The sequence below is a fragment of the Hemiscyllium ocellatum genome, chromosome 18 (genome assembly GCF_020745735.1).
Source record: "Hemiscyllium ocellatum isolate sHemOce1 chromosome 18, sHemOce1.pat.X.cur, whole genome shotgun sequence".
Lineage (NCBI taxonomy): Eukaryota > Metazoa > Chordata > Chondrichthyes > Orectolobiformes > Hemiscylliidae > Hemiscyllium > Hemiscyllium ocellatum.
In genome coordinates this window covers 31,733,442-31,757,626 of record NC_083418.1, presented here as the reverse complement: position 1 = coordinate 31,757,626, position 24,185 = coordinate 31,733,442, and the positions used below count along the sequence as shown (strand labels likewise).

General features: G+C 40.3%; 1 protein-coding gene across 1 annotated transcript; it reads right to left on the bottom strand.

Annotated features, from left to right (window-relative positions):
- Positions 1-2,456: 2,456 nt before the first annotated feature.
- LOC132824178 (fascin-like) lies at positions 2,457-23,550 on the bottom strand. Its single transcript, XM_060838460.1, has 6 exons — positions 23,025-23,550; positions 21,857-22,138; positions 20,881-20,999; positions 12,647-12,803; positions 7,155-7,339; positions 2,457-2,651 (listed from the first exon to the last, which is right to left on the bottom strand). The coding sequence occupies exons 1-6, from the start codon at positions 23,548-23,550 to the stop codon at positions 2,457-2,459; spliced, it is 1,464 nt and encodes a 487-aa protein (XP_060694443.1).
- Between the last annotated feature and the right edge of the window lie 635 nt (positions 23,551-24,185).

The window sequence follows — 24,185 nt, the reverse complement described above, 5'->3', positions numbered from 1 at the left end:
AAAACCCTTGTTAGACCTCGTTTGAAATACTGTGAGTAGATCTGTTTACCACACTTTAATAAGTATATATTGGCCTTGAAGGGAGTACAATGTAGCTTTGCAAAGTCGATGTGTGAGAAGAGGTTATGCACATTAGGCCTGTTTTTTCTAGAATTTGGAAGCTTAACATAGAATACAGAACAGTACAGCACCATAAAAGCTCTTTGGCCCTTGCTGTTGTGCCGACCCTTTGTCCTACTCTAAGATCAGACTGACCTATCTTCCATGAGCCTATCCAAGGGTCGCTTAAATGTCCTTAATATACCTGACTCTACTACCACTGCTGGCAGTGCATTCCATGCACCCACCACACTCTGTATAAAGAGCTTACTTCTGACATCTCCCCAAACCTTTTACCAATCACCTTAAAATTATGCCCCCTCATGATAGCCATTTCTGCCCTGGGAAAAAGTCTCTGGCCATCCAATCTATCTATGCCTCTCATCATGTACACCTCACTTGAAATACTGTGAGTAGATCACCTCTCATTCTTCTTCACTCCATTGAGAAAAGTCTTAATTCCCTCAACCTTTCTCAACTGCCCACCAGTCCAGGCAGCATCCAGGTAAATCTCCTTTGCAGCCTCTCTAAAGCTTCCACATCCTTCCTATAATGAGGCAACCAAAACTGAACATAAGATTCCAAGTGTGGTCTAACAGGGCAGTATAGGGTTGCAGCATAACCTCGTGGCTCTTAAACTCAATCCCCTACTAATGAAAGCCAACACACCATACACCTTCTTGACAAACTATTACCATTGTTGGGAATTCAAGAATGAGGAGGCATAGTGCCAGAATTAGGGTGTGACCATTCGGGAGAGATGTTAGGAAGCACGCTTAAACACAAAGGGTGATAAAGGTTTGAAACACTCTTCCACAAACAGCTGTGAATGCTGGATCATTTGTTAATTTTAAATCTGAGATACATTTTTGTCAAGAAAAGGTATTAAGGGATATGGGCCAAAGGCAGGTATATGAGTTAAACCACAGGTCAGTCATGATCTCATTCAACAGCAGAACAGGCTCGAGGGCTGAATGTCCTACTCCTGTTCTGATGTTCCTCTAGAGAAGGTAAATTTTCTTTCTTTGGTTCTTAGAAGAACATGTTTATTCACAATAGTTCTTTGATTACCATTCTATGTCTCCCATCTCTTGTCCAATGGGTCCAACCAAAACTACTTTTTGATTGTTAATTGTTTTGGTTTCACAGTCTCACCTAACCTGAAATGGAACTCCAATATTTTGTCCATTGTCACTTCAATATTTTAATATATTTTTGATTAGATTAGATTTTGGGCAGCACGGTGGCACAGTGGTTAGCACTGCTGCCTCACAGCGCCTGTAGACCCGGGTTCAATTCCCGACTCAGGCGACTGACTGTGTGGAGTTTGCACATTCTCCCCGTGTCTGCGTGGGTTTCCTCCGGGTGCTCCGGTTTCCTCCCACAGTCACAAAGATGTGCAGGTCAGGTGAATTGGCCAAGCTAAATTGCCCGTAGTGTTAGGTAAGGGGTAAATGTAGGGGTATGGGTGGGTTGCGCTTCGGCGGGTCGGTGTGGACTTGTTGGGCCGAAGGGCCTGTTTCCAAACTGTAAGTCTAATCTAATCTAATCTAATTACTTACAGTGTGGAAACAGGCCCTTCGGCCCAAGAAGTCCACACAGACCCGCCGAAACGCAACCCACCCATTCCCCTACATTTACCTCACACTATGGGCAATTTAGCATGGCCAATTCACCTGACCTGCACATCTTTGGACTGTGGGAGGAAACCGGAGCATCCGGAGGAAACCCACACAGACACGGGGAGAATGTGCAAACTCCACACAGTCAGTCGCCTGAGTCAGAAATTGAACCCGGGTCTCTGGCGCTGTGAGGCAGCAGTGCTAACCCTTGTGCCACTGTGCCGCCCTTAAAATTTTGTTCCTCTAAATGTTGTTCATTTTAAAATTAGTATTTTACACATTCTTCTTCCATTCATCCAGACACTAAGATCAAGATTATCATAATATCTCCTATTCTAATCATCTGTAGCGTCTCAAAATTGGAATTCCTTACTTCCCATCATAATTCTGTTTATATTTTACAGTTTGCAAAACCTAGGCTCTGCGTAATTCAAAGATTGCTTCATTTTCTTTGCATTCTGTTTTCAATGTCAGTGCATTCTTATTGTTTAGAGAGAATTAGTGCATTTTGAACAGTAAATCTTGCTTTTACATTTGGTTTAACAGTTTGAAAATTGTCCTACTTAGCAACTATAAATCAATTGCATCAAATTGATGATACCAAATAAATGCTATCAATAAAGAGAGTGAGAGTTTTAAAGCATAATATATATAATTTATTCTAGCTATTCATATAGGCTTATTCAGGGTTTTAATGTAGTGGTTTTGATTCAAGATCATATCTTTTAAAGTTGATCAATAAAGGAACATTGTGGCAGTCTTCACATCTTCCCCTGTTGCTTTGAAGTCTCCGCTCTGTTGTGTTATCATATATTTGCCATTTGGTGCTTTGAGGATCAGAACATTGGAACCAACCAGCTGGATAATGAAGTTTATTGGTTGCTCTCCAGTACCACTGATGAAGCCATCTTTGTCCATTTCCCAATACTTGTCTGTGGACACTGAACCAGAATATAAAGAAGCAAACAGAACTTAACCAGGGAAATACCAGAATTCAGATAAATAAGAAGTTTTGAATGTTCAGAAAGAAAAATCTGTGGTCTGGTGTAAGACAGGAATGCAAAATTCAAAAAGCAAAGGAAACATGTGGAATTTTCAATAGAGTGCATTTATTGGTGTCCAATGGCCACCTCTTGTATGAGTGTTTCAGATGTTTCCCTGCTGTTTCATGTATCTTATTTCACTTTGCAACATCAAAAACAAGATGGAACTCTGGAATTCCCAGAGTGGAAGATAAATATAGAATAAAAGACACAAATAAAGAAATAGAAAAGAGAGAGAAAAACAGGCATAAGAAATAATAGTATAGAATACTGTAATGAAAAAGTTTTGCTCTACTGTATATTCTTGATTTCTTTACAGTACTTTTGATATTGAGCTAATTTTTGTTTGAAATAACTTGGAAATTGAACATTTCGTTAAAACAATATGCTCACCACTGCAACCAAATCAGCTCTGATAAAACAGTATATGAGTATGTTAATTGTCTCATTGTTACCTTGTTTGCTGGTACTACCTTTAAAACAATCAAATAAGATAATTGCTGAATCAATAGAAAATAAAAGTTTTAGTCTGTGAAGGTATTTCATCAATTTTTTTCTTTTATTTTACTGCTACAAAGAAAGTGAAAGCTGTCATCCCAAATAATCTCTGTTTCAAGTTGTGTGGAAATTTAACAGCAATTGTGAAAGATAAATAAAAAGCAAAAAAAAACTGTTGGTGCTAGTTAAAACAGAAAATGTTGGAAATAGTCAGCAGATCTGTCAACATCTGTGAAGACAGAATCAGCTGTAAAAGAAGTATATTTGGTTGCAAATATTTTTGGTTGGTTTTCGGAGAATGGATTTATATTTTGAACAGGGTTGCTGGAGTTGCTCTTGTGTTCCTGTATTGCAGACAGTGGGGCTGTTCCATTTCAATACTCCATGGTGGTGAAATGAAACAATTTTATATTTTAATGTTATACATGCTAGTGCAGAGTTAGTATTTTAGATTTTGCGAAGTATTGCATATTTTGCTACTGTGCTATACCTAAGTGTAAGAAATATATCTGAGAATCAAGTGAAATCTGGCACATTGATTTCATGTTTTTTTATTCCATCCTTTTCGTGAATTTAATTGATGGATTATAGTGTAAGTCACACTCGTAGACAACTTATTCTTCCATTAAATAAAGAGGGTTCCTGGCAAATCCAGACAGTTATTACATGGTTTCAATTGGATTCTAAAGACTGTGATATTAATGGATATTGTGGGAGATATTCAACTTCCCTGCTAGGGTGGTAAAACGTAGGGGAGCAAACGTATAACTTGTAAAACCCACCGAATTTTGAAGTCTTTTATTTTAGCGGGTTGAAGAAAAGGTAGGGTCAAGTTGTAGTTGAACCTCTCCAGTAGGTCATTGCCCAGTTGGTGAATTTGAAAATGACTTGCACTGTGTGCATAAGGTTTTACTCTTGTTTATAATATGTAAGTATTCACTCATGTGAGAGGCCTTTGTCTTGAGTATGTAAGAAATATCCTAACAACACAATAGGGACTTCTGGATGACAAGAGATATTGAGTCTTTGACCAGAAAGATGAAGGAGGTGTGGCTCAGATACAGGCAGCTGGGATCAAGGGAATCCCTGGAGGTACACAGGCAATACAGGAGTTTACAGAAGAAGGAAATGAGGAGGCCGAAAAGGGAGTATGAGATAGCCTTGGCTGAGAAGGTCAGTGTGAATCCAAACAGGTTCTTTAAGTATATTAAACAAAAAAGAATAACTATAGAGAGAGTAGTCCCCCTCAAGAACCAAAGGACATGTGTGGTGATATCTTGGGGACAGTCCATATCACAGTAGAGGAGTGTTAGATGTATTCGAATGTATCAAGGTGGATATATCTCCTGGTCCTGATCAGATATATCCAAGAACACTGCAAGAGGCTAGAGAAGAAATTATAGGAGCCCTGGTTGATATTTTTACATTGTCGTTAGCCACAGGTGAGGTCCTGGAAGACTGGAGTGTAGCGAATGCTGTGCCATTATTCAAGAAGGGCTGCAAAGAAAAGCCCGGGAACTGTAGACCAGTAAGCTTAACATCTGTGAGTGGGAGATCATGCTTCACAAGTTTGTTAGAGTTTTTTGAAGAAGTGACCAGGAAGGTTGACAAAGCCATGGCAGTAAGTGTACTCTATTTGGATTTCAGTAAGGCCTTTGATAAGATTCCACAAGTTAGGCTGCTGTGGAAGGATAGATCACATCGAATCCAGGATGAGCTGGCAAATTGGATACAAAATTTGCTTGATGGTAGGAGGCAAAGGGTAATAGTGGAAGGATGCTTGTCGGACTGGAAACCTGTGACTAGTGGAGTGCTTTAGGGGTCAGTGCTGTGTCTATTACTGCATGTTATCTATATCAATGAATTGAATGAGAGTGTACAAGGCATGAATAGTAAGTTTGCTGATGATGCTAAAATAGGCAGTATCATGGATAGTGAGGAAGGTTCTCAGAAACCGCAACAGGACCTTGATCAGCTGTGGAAGTGGGCCGAGAAATGGCAAATGGAGTTTAATATAGATAACTGAGAGGTCTTGCATTTTGGAAAGTCAAATCAAGGTAGGAGTTTCATGGTGAATGGTAGGGCCTTAAGGAATGTAGTGGAACAGAGGGACCTTAGGGTTCGGGTTCACAGTTCTCTGAAAGTGGAGTCATAGGTAGACAGGGCAGTGAAGAAGACTTTTGGCACACTGGCCTTCATCAGTCAGGGCACTGAGTATAAAAGTTGAGAAGTTATGTTGCAGTTATACATGATGTTGGTGAGTCCACACTTGGAGTATTTGTTCAGTTTTGGTCACCTTGTTATAGTAAGGATGTTATTAAACTGGAAAGAGTGCAGAAGAAATTTACAGGGATGTTGCCTGGACTCAATGGTCTGAGTTATAGGGAGAGGTTGGACAAGCTAGGACTTTTTCTCTGTAGATCATAGGAGACTGAGGGGGACCTTATAGAGGTGTATAAGATCATGAGGCATGGATAGGATGAATGCACTCAGTCTTTTTCCCAGGGTTGGGGATTTGAGAACTAGAGGGCAGCAGTTTAAGGTTAGAGGGGAAAGAATAAAAAGGAACCTAAGGGGCAGCTTTTTTTTCATAGAGGGTGGTATGCATATGGAATGAGCTGCCAGCGGAAGTGATTGAGGCAGGTGATACATTAACAACATTTAAAAGGCATTTGGACAAATTCGTGGATAGGCAAGAATTGGAAGGATATAGGCAAAGTGCAGGGAAATGGGGTTAGCATGGGCGGACATTTTGGTCAGCATGGACCCGTTTGGGCCAAGGGGCCTGTCTTCATGCTGTAGGATTCGATTACTCTATGATAAGGTATTTTAGTACAATTTTGCTAACTCCTGTAACCTATTGGAAAGAAGCAGCTTGTTTAACTATCTTTAATGTTTTAGGTGTTGGAAAATACCCACAGGTTTCAGAGTGAAAATTTCAAGCATAGGATTTACCCAAGGTTAGCAATTGGTTTAGTTGCTCTCCTTTATAACAGGAATTTTGAGATAAGAAAGGACAAAATTTTCATGCAGAGTTTTGCTCATGTGATCTCTGTAATGGGAAATGTTGCCTTAAACTACTATTCTGCTTCATATGTACACAGGACCAGAATTTGATTTTTGATTAGATGAGAGGAAATGAACATAAAAAGACAGCTTGAAAGTTCAACGCCTCAAACAGGGAAGATGTGTGACTAAATAACTCATTGATGTCTGTCTTTAAGAATTGAGAAATAGTGGGGGAATTCAGTTGATTAAAAGTTATTTAGAAAGAAGTAATTTCACAGTCATGATAACCACTTTTCAAAATACTTCACCAAAGGACCCACTATTAAGGTTTGCTAACAAGACCACTTTTAAAGGGAGAATCGAACTTCAGGTAGGTTGACGAATAATCAGCTTTTTTTTTGCAGAATATCCATTAAAACATTTTTGCATTTTTTAATTGTCCTTGGTTCAAGTGATTCCTCATCTCACATATTGCGCATAGAGGGCAGGTGGATGCAGCCAATGCATTGGTTGAGAATAGGAATTTGGTTTGAATGGTTACAGCACAGAAGGCCTTTTGGCCCATCATGTTCATGCTGCCTCCCTGCAAGTGACATCAGCTGCTGACTTTAATAGTTTAGCTGACACAGGAAGAAAGAATACTTGAAGGACTGAAGGTTGACTTACAAAGCCATATCTCTGTAAGAATCAATTCAAGAGTGAATAGTAGAAAAGCTGGAAGGAGTAAAGAAGAGAATAGGTGAGAGGAGTAAAAAGGAGACAAGCTAAGACAACCAAATTGCCTCTGTTTTTCAAAATAGCTTTAATTTAAAGCAAAATAAAATTATTTATCTTTCTTAAAGATAATTAGAGTTATTTTAAAGGTGTATTGCGCTATATGGATTTTAGTCTTACCGAGTTTGAATTGGTAGTAGCCCTCTTCATCTGAAGTCATCCTACTTACTTCGTACATGGGTCTATTGCCATCTAGTCTTTGTGTTCCAGAACCAAATGCAACAAAGCCATAATCACTTTGCAATATTAGGAGAGGTCGGTTGATGAGTTTTAGAATGAATTCTTGGGAATTATCTGTGAAGAAAACAAACTGTAATATAATTTCCAAAGTTCTCAGATTAAATCCTCAGAGTTATTTTTAAATTCTGTTTTTATCAGCTGATTGCTTCTTAGTAGATAGAAATCAAACTCAGAATCTAGGTAGACGACTTATTTTTAAGCTTTTGAATCTTTTACCTTTTATTGCTTATATTTCTCTCCCATCTTCTTTAAATGAGCAGCCAATAGAGCCACCATGTTCCCAGACAAGAGGCCACTATAGAAGGCTTCCACAATGCACCAGGGACTGCCAAACCTCCGTTTTATTTCTGTTTTCTTCCTTTTTCTTTCCTTTCTATCCCACACACTCAGTCTTTCATCTCACATGCATAAAATTGGGAGGTAACGCCGACACTGCTTGGCCCCATTCTGAGTGCTACAGTAGCCATGATTTAAGTGGAATTCTATCAACATTGTCACTTCTCAGTCATCACCCTTCACTCCATAGCCTATGATATTGTGCTCCATTGCCAGCTGGACAACCAATCATAAATAAGCAAATATTTTCTCAAAATTAATACTGGCAAGACAAAAGTGATCTTGTTAATTAACTAAGTTGATTCCGGTAGTTCTGTTGATGTCACCAACGTCAACATTCAAAAGGCATGTGATAAATTATGACATCATAAATGTCTGCACAAAACTGAAACAAAATTGCATGAGCAACATTGATACAAATTTGGCTAATAGATAAAGCAAAGACTCAAGGCAAATGGTTGTTCAGGATAGTGTATAGCGGTGTTCCCCAAATACTGGTAAAAGTGTTGCTCTTATTTTTGATACAATAATGACAAGGTATAATTTAAAACCTTGCAGATGACAGTGTTAGAAATGGTATAAACAATTAGATGACAGTTAGGAAAAACATGGATGACTGAAATGGGTAAACGCATTATATCTCACTGCATTGAATGCCATCAGTTAAGTTAATAATTTCAGCAAGTAGAATGAGGCGAGGAATATAAATTAAATGGTGCAATGTTACCGAGAGTACAGAAACAGAGATCGGGGAACTAAGTACTTTGAGGCGGTAGGACATTTTAAAAAGGCTGTTTAAAGAAACTTAGAAGATTGTTGACTTTATAAAAGTAAGTATAGTTAGAAAACAAAATGTTAAACCTTTATCAAGTGCCAATTAAACCTGGTTACAGGAGTATTGTGCACAGTTACAGGTACCACACTTTAGGAAGGATCTTAATGTCATACAAGGGTGCAAAAGAGATTCATTATTTTATACCAGATATGAAAACCTTCACTTACATAGAGAAACAAAAGAAATGGTTGTTTTTCTTAATGCAGATGTGGTCGAAGGGGAAAAGCTCAATAAGCAGAGGGCGCAGATTTAAAGTCATCAGCAAAGAAAAAGGTAATGAGGAAGGCTACTGTTTAGCACATCAGTTGTTAGGATACCGAGTGTTATGCCTAAACGAATGATGGATGCAGATTCAAATTTTTAAAAAATCTTTCTAAAACAAATTGCACGCATACTTGTAAAGCAAACACTTGCTTCATTCTGGGAGTAGACTAATGGGACATGTCTTTCAAAGAGTCAGCACAGGTGTGATTTGATGTCCTTTGTTGTATCATTGTCTAATTATGTGAGCACCCTCCGCAGGTAGTGTGCCAGAGTGCTCAATCCATCTCTATTCTCAGCAGCTTGTTCAGACTGAATCCAAATTTTGAGTTCAGTTTGTGTGTCAAACCTGACATCTGGTCTACCACCAAGACCTTCACGTCAATCTTCACATCACTGTCCACCTACTGTATTGACTGTTCACACTTAGGCCATTCAAATCCTTAATCAGTGCCTGTAGCTCAAGACTTAATTTTTTTCCAAATGCCCCTCTCTCGAACTTCCTGAATTTCACTTTGCATAATCTCAAACTTATGGAATCATAGAGATAAACAGCACAGAATCAGACCCTTCCGCTTAACTCATCCATACTGACCAGATATCCAAAATAAATCTAGTCCCATTTGCCAGCATTGGCTCATATCCCTCTAAACCCTTCCTATTCATGTACCTATCCAGATGCCTTTTAAATGTTGTAATTGTACCAGCCTCCACCATGTCGTCTGGCAGCTCGTTCCATACATGCACCACCACCTGCATGAAAAAGTTGCCCTTTTGGTCGCTTTTAAATCTTTCCCCTTTCACCTTAAACATATGCATTCTAGTATATGCCCTGGGAAAAGACCTTGCCTCTTGACCCTATCCATGCCCCTCATGATTTTTAAAATCTCTGCAAGGTCACCCCTCAGCCTCCGACACTCCAGGGAACCCCCCCCCCCCCCCAACGTCTATTCAGCCTCTCATTGTAGCTCAAACCTTCCAATTCTGGTAACATCCTTGTAAATCTTTTCTGAACCTTTTCAAGTTTTACAACATCCTCCCTGTAGCAGAGGGACCAGAATTGCATGCAGTATTCCAATAGTTCAGAAATTTGGTGTCTTGCCTGTTCTTTTTTCATTTCCAGCTCTTCTTATATAGGTATTTTTATTGGGAATTTAACATTTTGACAAATTTACAAAAATAAGCAGAATTTTCAAGTACAAACATTAATATAAAAATAGATCTTAAATATATCATCAAAATTCAACTAATCCAGAATCATCCAGAGTGTATAGTTGAGTCGCTTACATCCTTCAAATAAGAGAAAATGTTCTCTAATACACTCATAACAGTATGATAAAAAGGAAGCTATTTCCAAACAATAAGAACAAAAAAAAATTAAACATGTTTGAATGGAGATCTTCCCCCTTGTTCTCAGGGGGCCTTACTACCTTTCCAACGTTCCACCATATCCTCTCCCAAACAGTGTCCCACCCTCGACCCGGGCGCTCCTTAATAGGATTTAGATATAATACTGAGCTAGAGTTAACAGTGAGCGCCGCACCCCCACCCCTCCCCACCCATACCTGAGTATATCTAATAGCATCAATGCCACGTACAAACACACATAACTATAAAATTACAACTCCAACAGATTACAGTTAAGTATAATAACATAGCAAGGAAGACAACCCCGCTCCCAGAGGCAAAAGTAAAGTAGAATAAAGTATCCATTTCTCCCCACGGAGTGTGGGAGAGGCAAGCCAACATAAATTGTCTCTTACGATTTATTTAACCGAGTCTAAAAGTTTCTTGGCCTCTTCCGATGATCTAAAATTATACTCGGATCCTTCGTGGGTAAAGCATAACGTCGCTGGGTAGCGTAAGGTGTATTGAATATCTAAGTCCCTTAAACATTTCTTCACCTCATCAAACGCCTTCCTTCTTCGTGCCAAAGCCGGGGAGAAGTCCTGAAATAACATAATCTTGGATCCTTCATGAATCATAGCTTTAGGATCCTTTCCAAGCTTTCTGGAGGCATCCAGGAGTATCTGCCTCTCCCTATAACTCTGCAGCCGGAACAGGATCCGCGTACTGCGACCCGGTAGGCCCACTCCACCCTTACCCGGTCAGTTTCAGCCCCCAGGTTTAAAAGCTGGGGCAGCCATCGCTCCAGAAATACTACTAACTGTTCTTTCCCTTCTTGCTCTTGAAGGCCCAGCAACCGAATATTCTTTCTCTGATTTCTGTTGTCAATATCATCCATGTAGATTTCAAAGGCCCGGACTCTCTGCTCCAGAGCTCGCACCTGTTCTGCAGCTGTTTGAGCTGCAGCCTCGGAGGTCATGGCCTTTAGTTCCGCCCCCTCCACTCGGCCCTGCAGCTCCTCCATGGTTTGATTCTGTTTCTGCAGCTTTTCTTCGAATGTATTCCATCTCTGTCTGGATTCTGCGATGAAATTGACGAGTGTCGATTCCAATCTAGCAATCATCTCTATAAGGCCTGTTTTTACATCAGCTGCAGCCGGAGGAGAGGAGGGTGGGGGAGGGGTCTTTGTTTTTTGAGAGCTGCAGGGTCCCTTTGATTTACTCATTATCCACTCAGTATTAGACTATTTAAATATAATATTCAGCAGCTAATTAAGATTAAAGAAATTTTTTGGGTGGTTTGGCAAGTGTGGTGGGGGCAGGAAACCCACTTTACCCAGGTTTTGGGAAGGGCTCTGTAGACTCAGACTTGCTGAGTCGCCGCCATCTTGGATCTCCATTTCCAGCTCTTCAACCTGTATTGTACTAATTCTAAAATTCTTCTTATTAAAAACAGAATCTGTTTGTTCTGATAAAAGATCTATAATGATGAAATGTTAACCCTGATTCTGTCTCCACAGATGTTGCCTGAACTACTGAGTATTTGTAGCACTTTTTGCTTTTATTTCAGACTACCAGCATTGACAGTATTTTACTTTTATTTGAAATTCTTGTTCTTGATTTTTTTCATTGCTCCAAGGTTTCACTCAGCAACAGCTCTGCCAAAGATGGCAAAGCACACAGCTTGCACTTCTATTTATCTGTACATCCTCTTTTCTCCCCCCACTGAACAATCTGTGATCTGCATTGCTTTCTCAAAGTCTCTTTCTGACCCCACCCACCATACTCTACCATCTCTCCCAATCCTCAGAATGTACTTATGCAACCATACAATCCATAGCTTTTCTCCCAGTTCCAAGTGATGTCCTCCAATAAGATACAAAATTGTTGAATGGAATTGCAATCTATCCTTGCTCTGTGTTCTAGAGGGTTATGGGAACGATCCCCAAACTCTTCACTAGAGCACAGAAAATTTTTCAGAATGTGTTGGGATTCACAAAGTTAATGTTGCATTTTCTTTAAAAAGACAAGTACTTAGAGATTCTTGAAGCAAGTAATCCTTGTTTCCTATGATTGAAGCTCCAAATATCAGACAGTGGCTGCTTCTTAATTTATTGAATGGTGCTCATATATGCGGATGTGGGTACTGCAGATGCTGGAGATTAAAGTCAAGATTAGAGTGGTGCAGGAAAAGCACAGCAGGTCAGGCAGCATCCAAGGAGCAGGAAAATTGATGTTTCAGACAAAAGCCCTTCATCAGCAATCATGATGAAGGGCTTTTGCCTGAAACGTCGATTTTCTTGCTCCTTAGATGCTGCCTGACCTGCTGTGCTTTTCCAGCACCACTCTAATCCTGGTTCTCATATATGTTCAACTGCTAATACCCCACTGGAATCAGTATGCACAGTCCATCGTAAACTGGAAGCACACTGTTTACCTATTATTGTATCTGTATGACTTGGATCTCTATTTTTGCCCAGGAGGACTTCAGAGGAGCAACCATCAACAGTTATTAACTCCTAAGTGCATCTAAAAATGGGAGGGATGTAACAGCAACTGAAGAAAAAGTAAATTGTAACTCACCAGCTGTATAGTATCCTAGCACAAGCTGACCATTGGACTTTGTGGTGAGGAGTTTTCCATCTCCTGTCTTAATAACCACCTTAGGCCCATTGTACACAATATTAAACCAACAATCATCAGTCAAGATTGGACTCGCCACAATTATATTTTGAGGGCCCTTAAAGATAAGAGAATAGGAATAGATATTAGATGCTATTGAATACCTTCACACCAATTTTAGAAGAACACACATCCATTCCCCTGGAGGTGCGTACCCATTCCTGCATTATGATTTTATGGATACTAACACTTCAATAACACACTCAAATGCCTATTCTTTGTCTGAACCCAAATAATGTATTGTCAACTTTCTCTGACATCATTAAATGATGTAAAAATCACAGTCTAGTATAATTTTGTCCTTTCCTGATGTTTGCACATGGGATATTCCAGCAGGAAACACTGTGTTGCGTCAGCCCCCCGAGCCTATCATAAAATTCAAATGCCAAGGCACCTAACATTAATGATAGCACCGATACTGGTTCTATTATCCCTGGTCTTAGTCATTATTTCTTACTGGCATCCAATAAACCATCAGGGCATCCCATAATTAGCTTTCGTTTTAGCATTTGAATTCATGACAGAGTACTCTCAGATATCTGCTGCTTCTACAACAATTTATGGAGTCATATTAGCTGATAAAGTAAATTTTTAAAATTAGAAAAGTTACTACTATGGAAGCGTTAAGAAGAAAGTCACCCAGATTTATTAAAGCAATAGCTGAGGTGCAGATCATAGAATGATGTAGCACTGGGGAAAGCAATGTTGACTTTTTAAAAAGAGCTAACCAATTGGTTCCATTCTCCTGCCCATTTCTCAATAGTCACACCCCTGTTAACATTCACATACATCTCCTTTGCACCCTCACTAAAGTCTTATCATCATTGCTCAAGTGTAGTGCCCATGTTTGTACACAATAAGCCGGCTGAGATCTAACCAGTTTAGCCTAATTTCCGTTGTGTTTTTTTAAACTTTCGCTTTTTGGATTTGAGCATCGCCAACTGGACCAGCATTTATTGCCCATCCCTAGTTACCTTTGAGAAGATCATAGTGAGCTACCACCTGTTGCAGTCCATTTGATGTAGGTAGACCCACAATGTTGTTAATGAAGAAGTTCTAGAATTTTGACCCAGTGACATTGTAGAAATGGTGATACAGTTCCAAGTCAGGAAGCTATGTGACTCGCTGGTGGTGCTGTTCCCATGTATCTGCTACTTTAGTCCTTCTCAAAGAATTGATAGTGAGTTTGGAAAGTGCTGTCCAAAAATTGATAAATTTCTGAAGTGCATCTTAGACATGGTACACACTACTAGTCAGTGGGGTCACTGAGCATTTGTGATGGAGGGATTGATGTTTGTGGATGTGGTGCCAATTAAGAGGTCTGTTTTGTATCAAGCTCCTTGAGTTTTGTTGGAGCTGCTCTCATCCAGACAAGTGAGGAGTGTTCCCTTTTGATTCTATTCCTGACTAGTATCTTGTAGATGGTAGACAGGCTTTAGGGAGTCAGGAGGTGAGTTGCACAGTGCAGGATTCCGAGCTCGGACCTGCTGTAGTAGCCAACTTACTTATGTGGCTAGCCCTGTTTCAATTTGTGGTCAATGGTAACCCCTAGGATGTTGATAGTCAGAGATTCAGTGTTGGTAACACCATTGAATGTCAAGAGGCAATGTTAAGATTGTATTTATTAGAGAATGTTTTTGTCTGGCATGTGTGACACAAATGTAACTTACCATTTTTCAGCCCAATATTGTCCAGGTCTTCCTGCATTTGAACATGGACTGCTTCAATATCTGAGGAATTGCAAATTATGCTGAACATTGTGCAATCATCAGTGAAAATGCTCACTTTTAACCTTGTGATGGAAGGAAGGTCATTGATGAAGTAGCAAATGGATGGGCCTAGGATTCTACACTGAGGAACTCCTCCTGAGATATCCGAGTGTTGAGATGATTGATCTCCAGCAACCACAATCATCATCCCTTGTGCCAAACTTCATGACTCCAACCGTCAGAGAGCAAACCACCACCCCCCCCCCCCCCCCCCCCCCCCCGGCCTCCCCCATGATTCCCATTGACACCACTTTTGCGAAGGCTTCTTGATGCCATACTTGGTTAACTGCAGCCTTGATGTCCAGGGTAGTCACCTTCCCTTCACTTCTGGAATTTACTTGACCAATTTGAATCAAGGCTGCAGTGAGATAAGGAGCTTGTGGTCCTAGCAGGACCCAAACTGAGCATCATTGATTAGATTATTGCTGAGCAGATGCTGCCTGGTAGAATTAGATTAGATTAGATTACTTACAGTGTGGAAACAGGCCCTTCCGCCCGACAAGTCCACACTGACCCGCCGAAGCGCAACCCACCCATACCCCTACATTTACCCCTTACCTAACACTACGGGCAATTTAGCATGGCCAATTCACCTGACCTGCACATCTTTGGACTGTGGGAGCACCCGGAGGAAACCCACGCAGACACGGGGAGAATGTGCAAACTCCACACAGTCAATCGCCTGAGGCGGGAATTGAACCCGGGTCTCTGGCGCTGTGAGGCAGCAGTGCTAACCACTGTGCCACCGTGCTGCCCGCTATTGATGAAACCTTCCATAACCTTACTGATAATCGAGAGTAAACTGATGGGCAGTCATTGGCTGGGTTGGACTTGTCCTAATTTGTGTACAAGACATACCTTGCTAATTTACCCATGCTTGCGGAGGTGCCAGTGTTAGCTATGCTGGAACAGCTTGACTAGGGGTATGGCAAGGTCTGGTGCATATGTCTTAAGTATTGTTGCCATAATATTGTCAGGGCACATAGCCTTTGCAGTATCCAGTCACTCTAGCATTTCTTGATCTCATGGGGAGTAAATCAAATTGATGAAGACTGGCATCTGTAATGCTGTGGACCTGTGAAGGAGACCGAGGTAGATCATCACTATCGCACTTCTGGCTGAAGATGATTGCAAATGCCTCAGCCTTATCTTTTGCACTGATGTGCTGGTTTCTACCATTTTTGAGGACTGGGATATTTGTGAAGCCTCCTCCTCCAGCAAGTTGTTTAATTGTCAACCATCATTCACGATCAGATGTGGCAGGACTGTAGAGCTTAGGTCTGATCTATTGATCGTGGAATCACTTAACCCTGACTATCACTTGTTGCCTATGCTGTTTGATATGGAAATAGTCCTGTTTTACATAATTCTGGATATCACACTTTAGTAAGTTTGGAGAAAGTTTACCAGGTGACATCAAAGAGGAGGGACTTCATCAGTTATGTGGAGGTATTGGAGGAGGTAGGATTAATTTCCCTAGAGCAGAAAAGGTTAGGGGAGACTTGATAAGAGTATTCATCACTAAGGCTTCTGATAGAGTAAATAGTATGATTTATTTCTGTTGGCAAATGAGTCTGTAACCTGATCTTAAAGATTTAAAACAATTTGTTTAAAAAGATTAAGGACAAATGGGGAGAAAATTTTTCATCCAGTGTTGTTAAGATCTTGAGCTCACCACTTGAGGGGGTGGTAGACAAAGATTCCTTAAGAATTTTGAAAAGATTTATAGTTTTGGGGTGGCACCGTGGCTCAGTGGTTAATACAGTTGCCTCACAGCACCAGGGACCTGGGTTCGATTCCCACCTTAGGAAACAGTCTGTGTGTAGTTTGCATGTTCTCCCTGTGTCTGCATGGGTTTCCTCTGGGTACTCTGGTTTCCTCCCACAATTCAAAGATGTGCAGATCAAGTGAATTGGCCATGCTAAATTGCCCGTAGTGTTAGGTGCATTAGTCAGAGGGGAATGGTCCTGGGAGGGTTACTCTTCAGAGGGTCAGTGTGGATTGGTTGGGCCGAAGGGCCTGTTTCCGCACTATAGGTAATCTAATCATCTAATTTTATAAATTCATACAGCACAGAAAAGGCCTTTCAGCCCATCTGCCACCGCATAAGTACCAGTAAAGGTGTGCTAACCCCAATTTCCGGTACTTGTCTTCTGAATGTATGACTTTTTATATGGCTTTGCTAAAATTCATATAAACTGCTTCAACTGAACTTCTCTTATCCACACACTTGATCACATTTTCAAAAAATCCTAACAAATTTATTAGGTATGACCTCCCTCTGGTAAAGCCATGCTGACGATCCCTAATTAACCCATGCCTTTCGAAATGGGTAGTAATTTGCTCTTTCAGAATTTTCCCCAACAGTTTCCCTACCACTGACGTGAAACTCACAGATCTGTAATTTCCTGGTTCATCTCTACTGCCTTCTTGAAAAGTGGAATAACATTAGCTATCCTCCAGTCCCTGGCACTTGTCCAATGACCAGAGAGGAATTTAAAAATTGTGTCAGAGCCCCTGTGATTTCCTGCCTCACCTCCCACAGCAGCCTGGGATGCAGTTCGTCTGGGCCAGAGGATTTGTCCATTTTTAAGCCCAACAGAGCCTTTAATACCTCCCCATTCCCTATGTCAACCTGTGCAAGTTCCTCACAGTCCCTTTTCCCGAATTCCATCCCTATGTTTTCCTTTTCCAGAATGAAAACCGAAGAGAAATATTCATTTAACCCCTTTCCGACATCTTGCAGCTTCATGTATAGGTCACCTCTTTGTTCCCTAATGGGCTGTACTCTTTCCCTGGTTAATTTCTTCCCTTTAGTCTATTTATAAAATAGGAATTCTTCCTATTCCTGTTTGCAAGTTCTTTATCATGACCTCCTTTTGCCCTTCTAATTGCTTAAGTTCTGTCCTGCCCTCCTGCATTTTCTGTCTTCCTTTAGGACCACAGTTGAATTGTTCTCTTTGGACTTCCTCATTCAGACCTGAATTGTCCTAGTCATCCAGGGTTCTCTGAACTTATTCTCCTACATTTCCTTCTAAAGGTTGCATGTTGGACCTGTACTCAGCTCCTTTTTGAAGCCCCCCACTGCTCTGCTGTAGACCTATCCAGAAAAACCTGTTCCCAGTCAATTGTAGCCAGATCCTGCTTAACTTTAATAAAATCTGCCTTACCCCAATCCAAAGCCAGCTTTTACAGGCCATCTTCTTTCTTGCCCTGGACAAATTTGAACCATACCGTGCTGTGGATGCTATAAAAGGGAATAGGTCATGTGCTTGAAGCCATACCTAATCCTTTAGATTTAGTTTGGCAGATTTTCGCAGGTTGACACAATATATTTGTGTGTTGGAGAAATATTCAGTCTTTCTATTATTTCCTCCCAAATACTTTATATACTTTCCTCTGGGGGGATCATGTTAGAATGTAAAACAGACCATCATTTTCAATTCAACTACATTGTTCATCAGCATCTTCTGCATCTGCGAAACAGGGTGTGCTTTTCATTGTTTCGCTGCATAAACTCAGATATAATGTTTAGACTCTGCTATATTTTGAGTTTACAAAAGGAAACTTGCCTTTGAATTGCTGCTGCAATCTTTTAAATCATAGAATCCCTACAGTGTAGAAGCAGGATATTTGGCAAAAGTGAGGACTGCAGATGTTGGAATTCCTGATGAAGGGCTTTTCTCAAAACGTTGATTTTCCAGCTCCTCGGATGCTGCCTGACCTGCTGTGCTTTTCTAGCACCACTCTAATCTAGAAGCAGGACATTTGGCCAGTAGTGTGCACCCTAACCCAGATCAACACCCCTACCCTATTCCTGTAAGCTTGCATTTTCCTGTGGTTAATCCATCTAACTTGCACATACCTGGACACTATGGGCAATTTAGCATGGCCAATCCATTCACCCTGCACATCCTTGGACTGTGAATGGGAGCCAGAACACCTGGAGGAAACTCACGCAGACACGGGGAGAATGTGCAAATTCCACACAGACAGTCGTCCAAGGCTGGAATCGAACCTCGGGATTCTGGCACTGTGAGGCAGCATTGCTAACCACTGAGCCACATGCTACCCATAACCTTAAATAGGTGTGACAGTTCAAGAAAACCTGCTCTTACTTTGCAGGCTTCTGAAAGGAGATAGTAAGTGCCTATTGGACTGATACATTTCAACAGTGAAAACACTTCACAAGTACTTTGTTGGCCGTAAAGCCCTTTCCAGTGTCCTGAAGTTATGAAGTAAGATATAAAACTACAAATCTCTGTTGCTAACTAAAAATAGTTCACTGAAAACTCTGCTTTCTTAAAGTATATTCATTTGCAGGATGTAGGATGTCTCCCCAAGGAGAGCTGTAATATGACGTCCTAACTCCTGTACTCAATACTCTGACCGATGAAGGCAAACATACCAAATGCCTTCTTCACCACCCTGTCCACCTATGGTGCTCTTTTCAAGGAACTATGTACCTGCAGTCCAAGATCTCTCTGTTCAACAATACACCCCAGGGCCTTACTATTAACTGTGCAAATCCGACACTGGTTTGTCTAACCAAAATGCAAACACCTCGCATTCATCTAAATTAAACTCCATTTGCTATTCCTCGGCCCTAGCCCAGTTGATCAAGATCCCATTGTACTCTTTGATAACCTTCATTGTCCACTATACCAGCAACTTTGGTGTTGTCCGCAAACTTACTAACCATATCTCCTATATTCTCATGCAAATTGTTTATATAAATGATGAACAAGCATGAGCCCAGCACCAATCCTTGCGGCATACTGCTGATCAAAGGCCTCCAATCTGAACAAAAACCCTCAACCACCACGTCTGTCTCCTATCGCCAAGGCAATTTTGTATCCAATTGGCTAGCTTGCTCTGGATCCCATGTACCAATCTACCATGTGGATCTTCATTGAACACCTTGCTAAAGTCCATTTAGACAACATGTAACACTCTGCCTTTATCTATTTTCCTGGTCATCTCTTCAAAGAGCTCAATCAAGTTTGTGAGACACTATTTCCCACACACACAAAGCCAGCCTGACTATACATAATACCTTAATACCTTGCCAGTCCAAATGCATGTAGATCCCAAATCTCTCAGAATCCCCTCCAACAATTACCCACCACTGATACTAAGGCCATCAGTCTTTAGTTCCCTGGCTTTTCATTGCAGCCTTTCTTGAATAATGGCACAACATTAGCTATCCTCCAGGCTTCTGGCACCTCACCCTTGGCTGTCAATAATGCAAATATCTCTGCTAGGGGTCCTGCAATTTCTTGCATAGCTTCCCACAATGTCCTGGGATTTACTTGATCATGTCCCAGGAATTACCTACTTTTAGGACCTCCAACACCACCTCTTCTGTAATGTGGACATCCCTATTCATTTCCCTGAGTTCTTTAGCTTACACATCTTTCTCCAGAGTAAATACTGATGCAAAATATTTATTTAGGATCTCACCCATCTCCTGTGATTCCACACATACATAGCCTTATTGATGTTTAAGGGCCCCTATTCTCTCCCCAGTTACGCTTTTGCCCTTAATATGCTTATAGAATCTCTTTGGATCTTCCTTAACCTTATCTGCTAATGTTATCTCATGTCCCTTTTTTGCCCTTCTGATTTTCCTCTTGTACACCTCTTAAAGACATGCATTTGATCCCTGGTGGAATAGACCTGACATCTGCCTCCTTTTTCTTGACCAGAGCCTCAATATTTCTAGTCATCCAGTGTTCCCTACTCCTTTTAGCCTTACCCTTCACACCAACAGAAACATGCAGTCTCTGAACTTTTAAAAGTCTCCCACTTGCCAATCTCCCCCTTTTCAACTTTTGAATGTTCCTGTCTAATATCATCAAAATTTGCCTTGCCCCAATTTGGAACTTTGGACCGGGCTTATCCTTTTGCATAACTATTTTAAAACTAATAGAATTACGGTTACTGGTCTCAAAATGTTCCCCCACTAACACCTCAGTCACATACCCTGATAATTGAGAGTTTTGAAAAAAATTGAAGAAAGACATTGCTGACCAGTGACCTAGTGTAGGTTAGTGGGTACAGAGGTAATGGGTGAATGAGATTTGGTGCAACTTAGGACATGAGAAGCAGTTAATTGTCTGTCAGTATAACTCCTTACAGAATGCACTCATCACTGCTTTGCCATCACTTTAGTTCTCATACTTTTTGACTAAATATGATATCATTTCCATTCCAATTAAGTTCAAAAATATTATAATTTAAAATCACAGTGATAACACTCGCATCAAATTCCCTCGTTCATATTCAGTACCTCTGCACTCCATAATCACTCCACGACGTAACAAAAATTCCATTCAGTCAGTTGAAAATATGTTTATTACTCACCACTGCAAGGTAGTCCTTTGAAATAGCACGGAAGCAAGCTTTCCTAGTGGTGTTATTGATGATAATCTGAAAGATCTCAGAGTCTGTTACTTGTGACTGATGTACAGAGACATCTGCACCTAACAAAGAAATGCGACAGTACTCTACTGAAAATTAACACATTGTGATGTGTATTTGGTTTTAAAATTAAGAAATCTCTTCATTTTCTCACCAGTTTTCTTTCTGTGTCCCTCCTCAGAGGTTTGACTTATTCCTAGAATTTGATTCACTGCAGCATGTTGTCAACATAAATATCAAAGGGCAATTTGACAGGGACCATCAAAGCCAAATCCCATAGGTGTGCATTTGAGCACATGCAATTCTGGCAACAGTCCCTTTTTTTCTCCCTTTCTGAGCACAAGAATCTTGAGTCCAATTGCAACATCATGCAACTGTCTTTGTTGAGCTCAGTTTATTTATTGTATGCCAGAGATTAAACCAGGGATTTTCTTGGTGTTAGTCATAGAGTAATAGAGATGTACAGCATGGAAACAGACCCTTTGGTCCAACTTACCCATGCTGATCAGATATCCCAACCCAATCTAGTCCCACCTGCCAGCACCCGGCCCATATTCTTCCAAACCCTTCCTATTCATATCCCCATCCAGATGGCTTTTAAATGTTGCAATTGTACCAGCCTCCATCACTTCCTCTGGCAGTTCATTCCAGGTAGTCAGTAATTTATTGACCCTTAGAAAAGCAGAATGGACAGATCTGATGCACTTGAAGTATTAACTTGCATGAATCCTAATAATCTGCTGAATGTTTCAATGCTTTCATTTTATTTCAGATTTCCAGAATTTGTGGTTTTCTATTCTGACGATCTATCAGGAAACAGATTCTTAACTTATCCTTGATGGTTAATACTGTGACAAAATAATTAATACTATGACAACATCCACATTTGTAAAAGCAGATTGCACTTTTTGTTTCTTACCTGATTTAAGACTAACATATTTGCCATTCAGTGTTGATCGGATGGTGACCTGTCCAGGACTGGGTTCAGGAGAGAAAAGTTCATCCAGGCTGGGACTGTCAGTTTTGATGGTTCTAATATAGTTGTCCCTTCCAGTTAGGAACCTTCCTTCACTGTCTTTTAAGCAAATCATTCCACACCTTATCTCCGGTATGTACAGGGTTTTTGATGACTGACAGGGCTCAAGTTTCCCATTCCAGGCAATAAGATCTCCACTACTTGTCCTTATGCTGTATTTCTTCTCTTTAGGAACAAAATGAAATGAATTTTTTTCTGTATCAAATCAAAATATTAATGTTATATAAGATTTTCAACTTTCTAAGATGAAAAACCAACTGACTTAATGGGTTTGCTGTCGCCATTACAACCATCCTCAAACTACCAACCCCTGACCTCTCTGCTCTTATAAACAACTACCCCATTTTCATTCTCCTGTTCTGCTGCAAGGTACAAGCTGGATTATGGAAGATGTTGAAGGTTGCATTGATCAGGTGTTTTATCTGCACATTTTAAGGGAGGCAGGCAGGAAAATAGAATTCAATTTTGATATAGCTGGTCTGATACTGAAAGTAGAATCAGTATCAGATCAGCTATAATAAAATCAAAAGAATTGTGGATGCTGTAAATCAGAAACAAAAACAGAAATTGTTGAAAAAGTTCCGAAGGTCTGGCAGCATCTGTGAAGAGAGGGGTCATCGAACCCGAAAGGTTCATGCTGATTTCTCTTCACAGGTGCTGCCCAGCTATGATCTTATTGAACCAAATGGCTTATGCCTACTCATATTTCTTATGTTCGAATGTGGAATTATAACCTTTCAAAGCAGTTAGCACCTTCATAGCTTGATGAATGGAGAAAATGAGAAGGAAAATATTGATTCTTAAACACTATTGTCTGAAATTCAACATTTTGCCTTCTTCAAGTAGGTTACATTGTTGTGCATATCACCAGGGATGTATGAAGAGAACAACAGAGAGAACTTTATTAGCTAGTGATTTAACCTGTCCTTCACTTGATAGCCCACTATCAACTGGAACTTCAGTGGCATGAGGCTGAAGAAAATTGGTGAAAATGTACAATATCAGCAGAATCTTAAGAACTGTACAAAATCAGTTTTAAAATTTCATGTACCTTTGAAGTTAAACATGAGTGTCACAACACAGTCTCGGCCCCAAGGCAACTCACTGTCACATTGTACTGCATTTTCGTTAGCATCATAGCGCAGATATTTCTTTTTGCCTTGGTTGAACATGCTGATGTTGGGATGGATGGCTAGATGCAGTACCCATTTTTCACTTTCTGAGATTGCCTGAGCAAAGCAAGTGATATTGTCTTCTGCTCCTCCTAAGTATCGTTTTGTTTCCTCAGACTGGAAGGACACCTTACCATCTGGATGCATTATCATTACAAACTTATTGTAAGGATTGGGAATCTCCCGATCACAAGTGATCTTCCCATTATTATCTCCAGCTAAGTACCTCCTCAGAGAGCTTCTGATGTGGACCATAGGGGAATTTTCCTTCAAAACCTCTATAGTCCAAATCTGTTTTATCTTCAAGATGGTACTGGTAGCATTCACCCTGAAATTGAAATTCTCTGCTGTCAAGTATTTCTGGGCTGAGTTAATCAGACCAACTGGAAGCACCCTGTAAACCATCTTCCCCTGTCTACACTTTAAGCTGTAAGCGTTACCAGCACAGTGTTAGTTTTGTACCTCTGTGACATCATCAGTACACTGGAGCAGGGTAACTACAGTGACATAAAGTATCTTTATGACATCAGGGAAAATCACTCTGAACATTGTGAATGAGATAAAGATAAAAGGTGTGACATGGACATTACTACAAACTCATGATCACTGAGCAAATATTTCTAATTTGCATTTCCCAATTCCATTCACAAAGGTTCTATAAACAAAAAAAAAATGATTTTGTGTATACTAATCAATTCATATTGTTCTAAGTGTGCAGTAAATAATTTCTTCAAAAATGTTGACACTATTCTGGTTGTAGAATGATAGAGCACAAGACATAGAAAAAAATGCAAACATTCCTGAAGAAAATCACCTTTGACCAGAATGTTGAAATTCCACACACAGTAGCCAGATGTCAAAAATGGACACATGAAGCAATAAAATAACTGACTGAAGAATTCTTACTATGTTGAAGAAGCACAGATAATTTGATTCCAATTGTAAATTAATTTCAAAGTTATCTTTAATCTATTTTCTTTGCCTGTTATGCACAATAAGACGAAATTTGCCAACTGCTGTCAAATCTGCCACACTTCTGA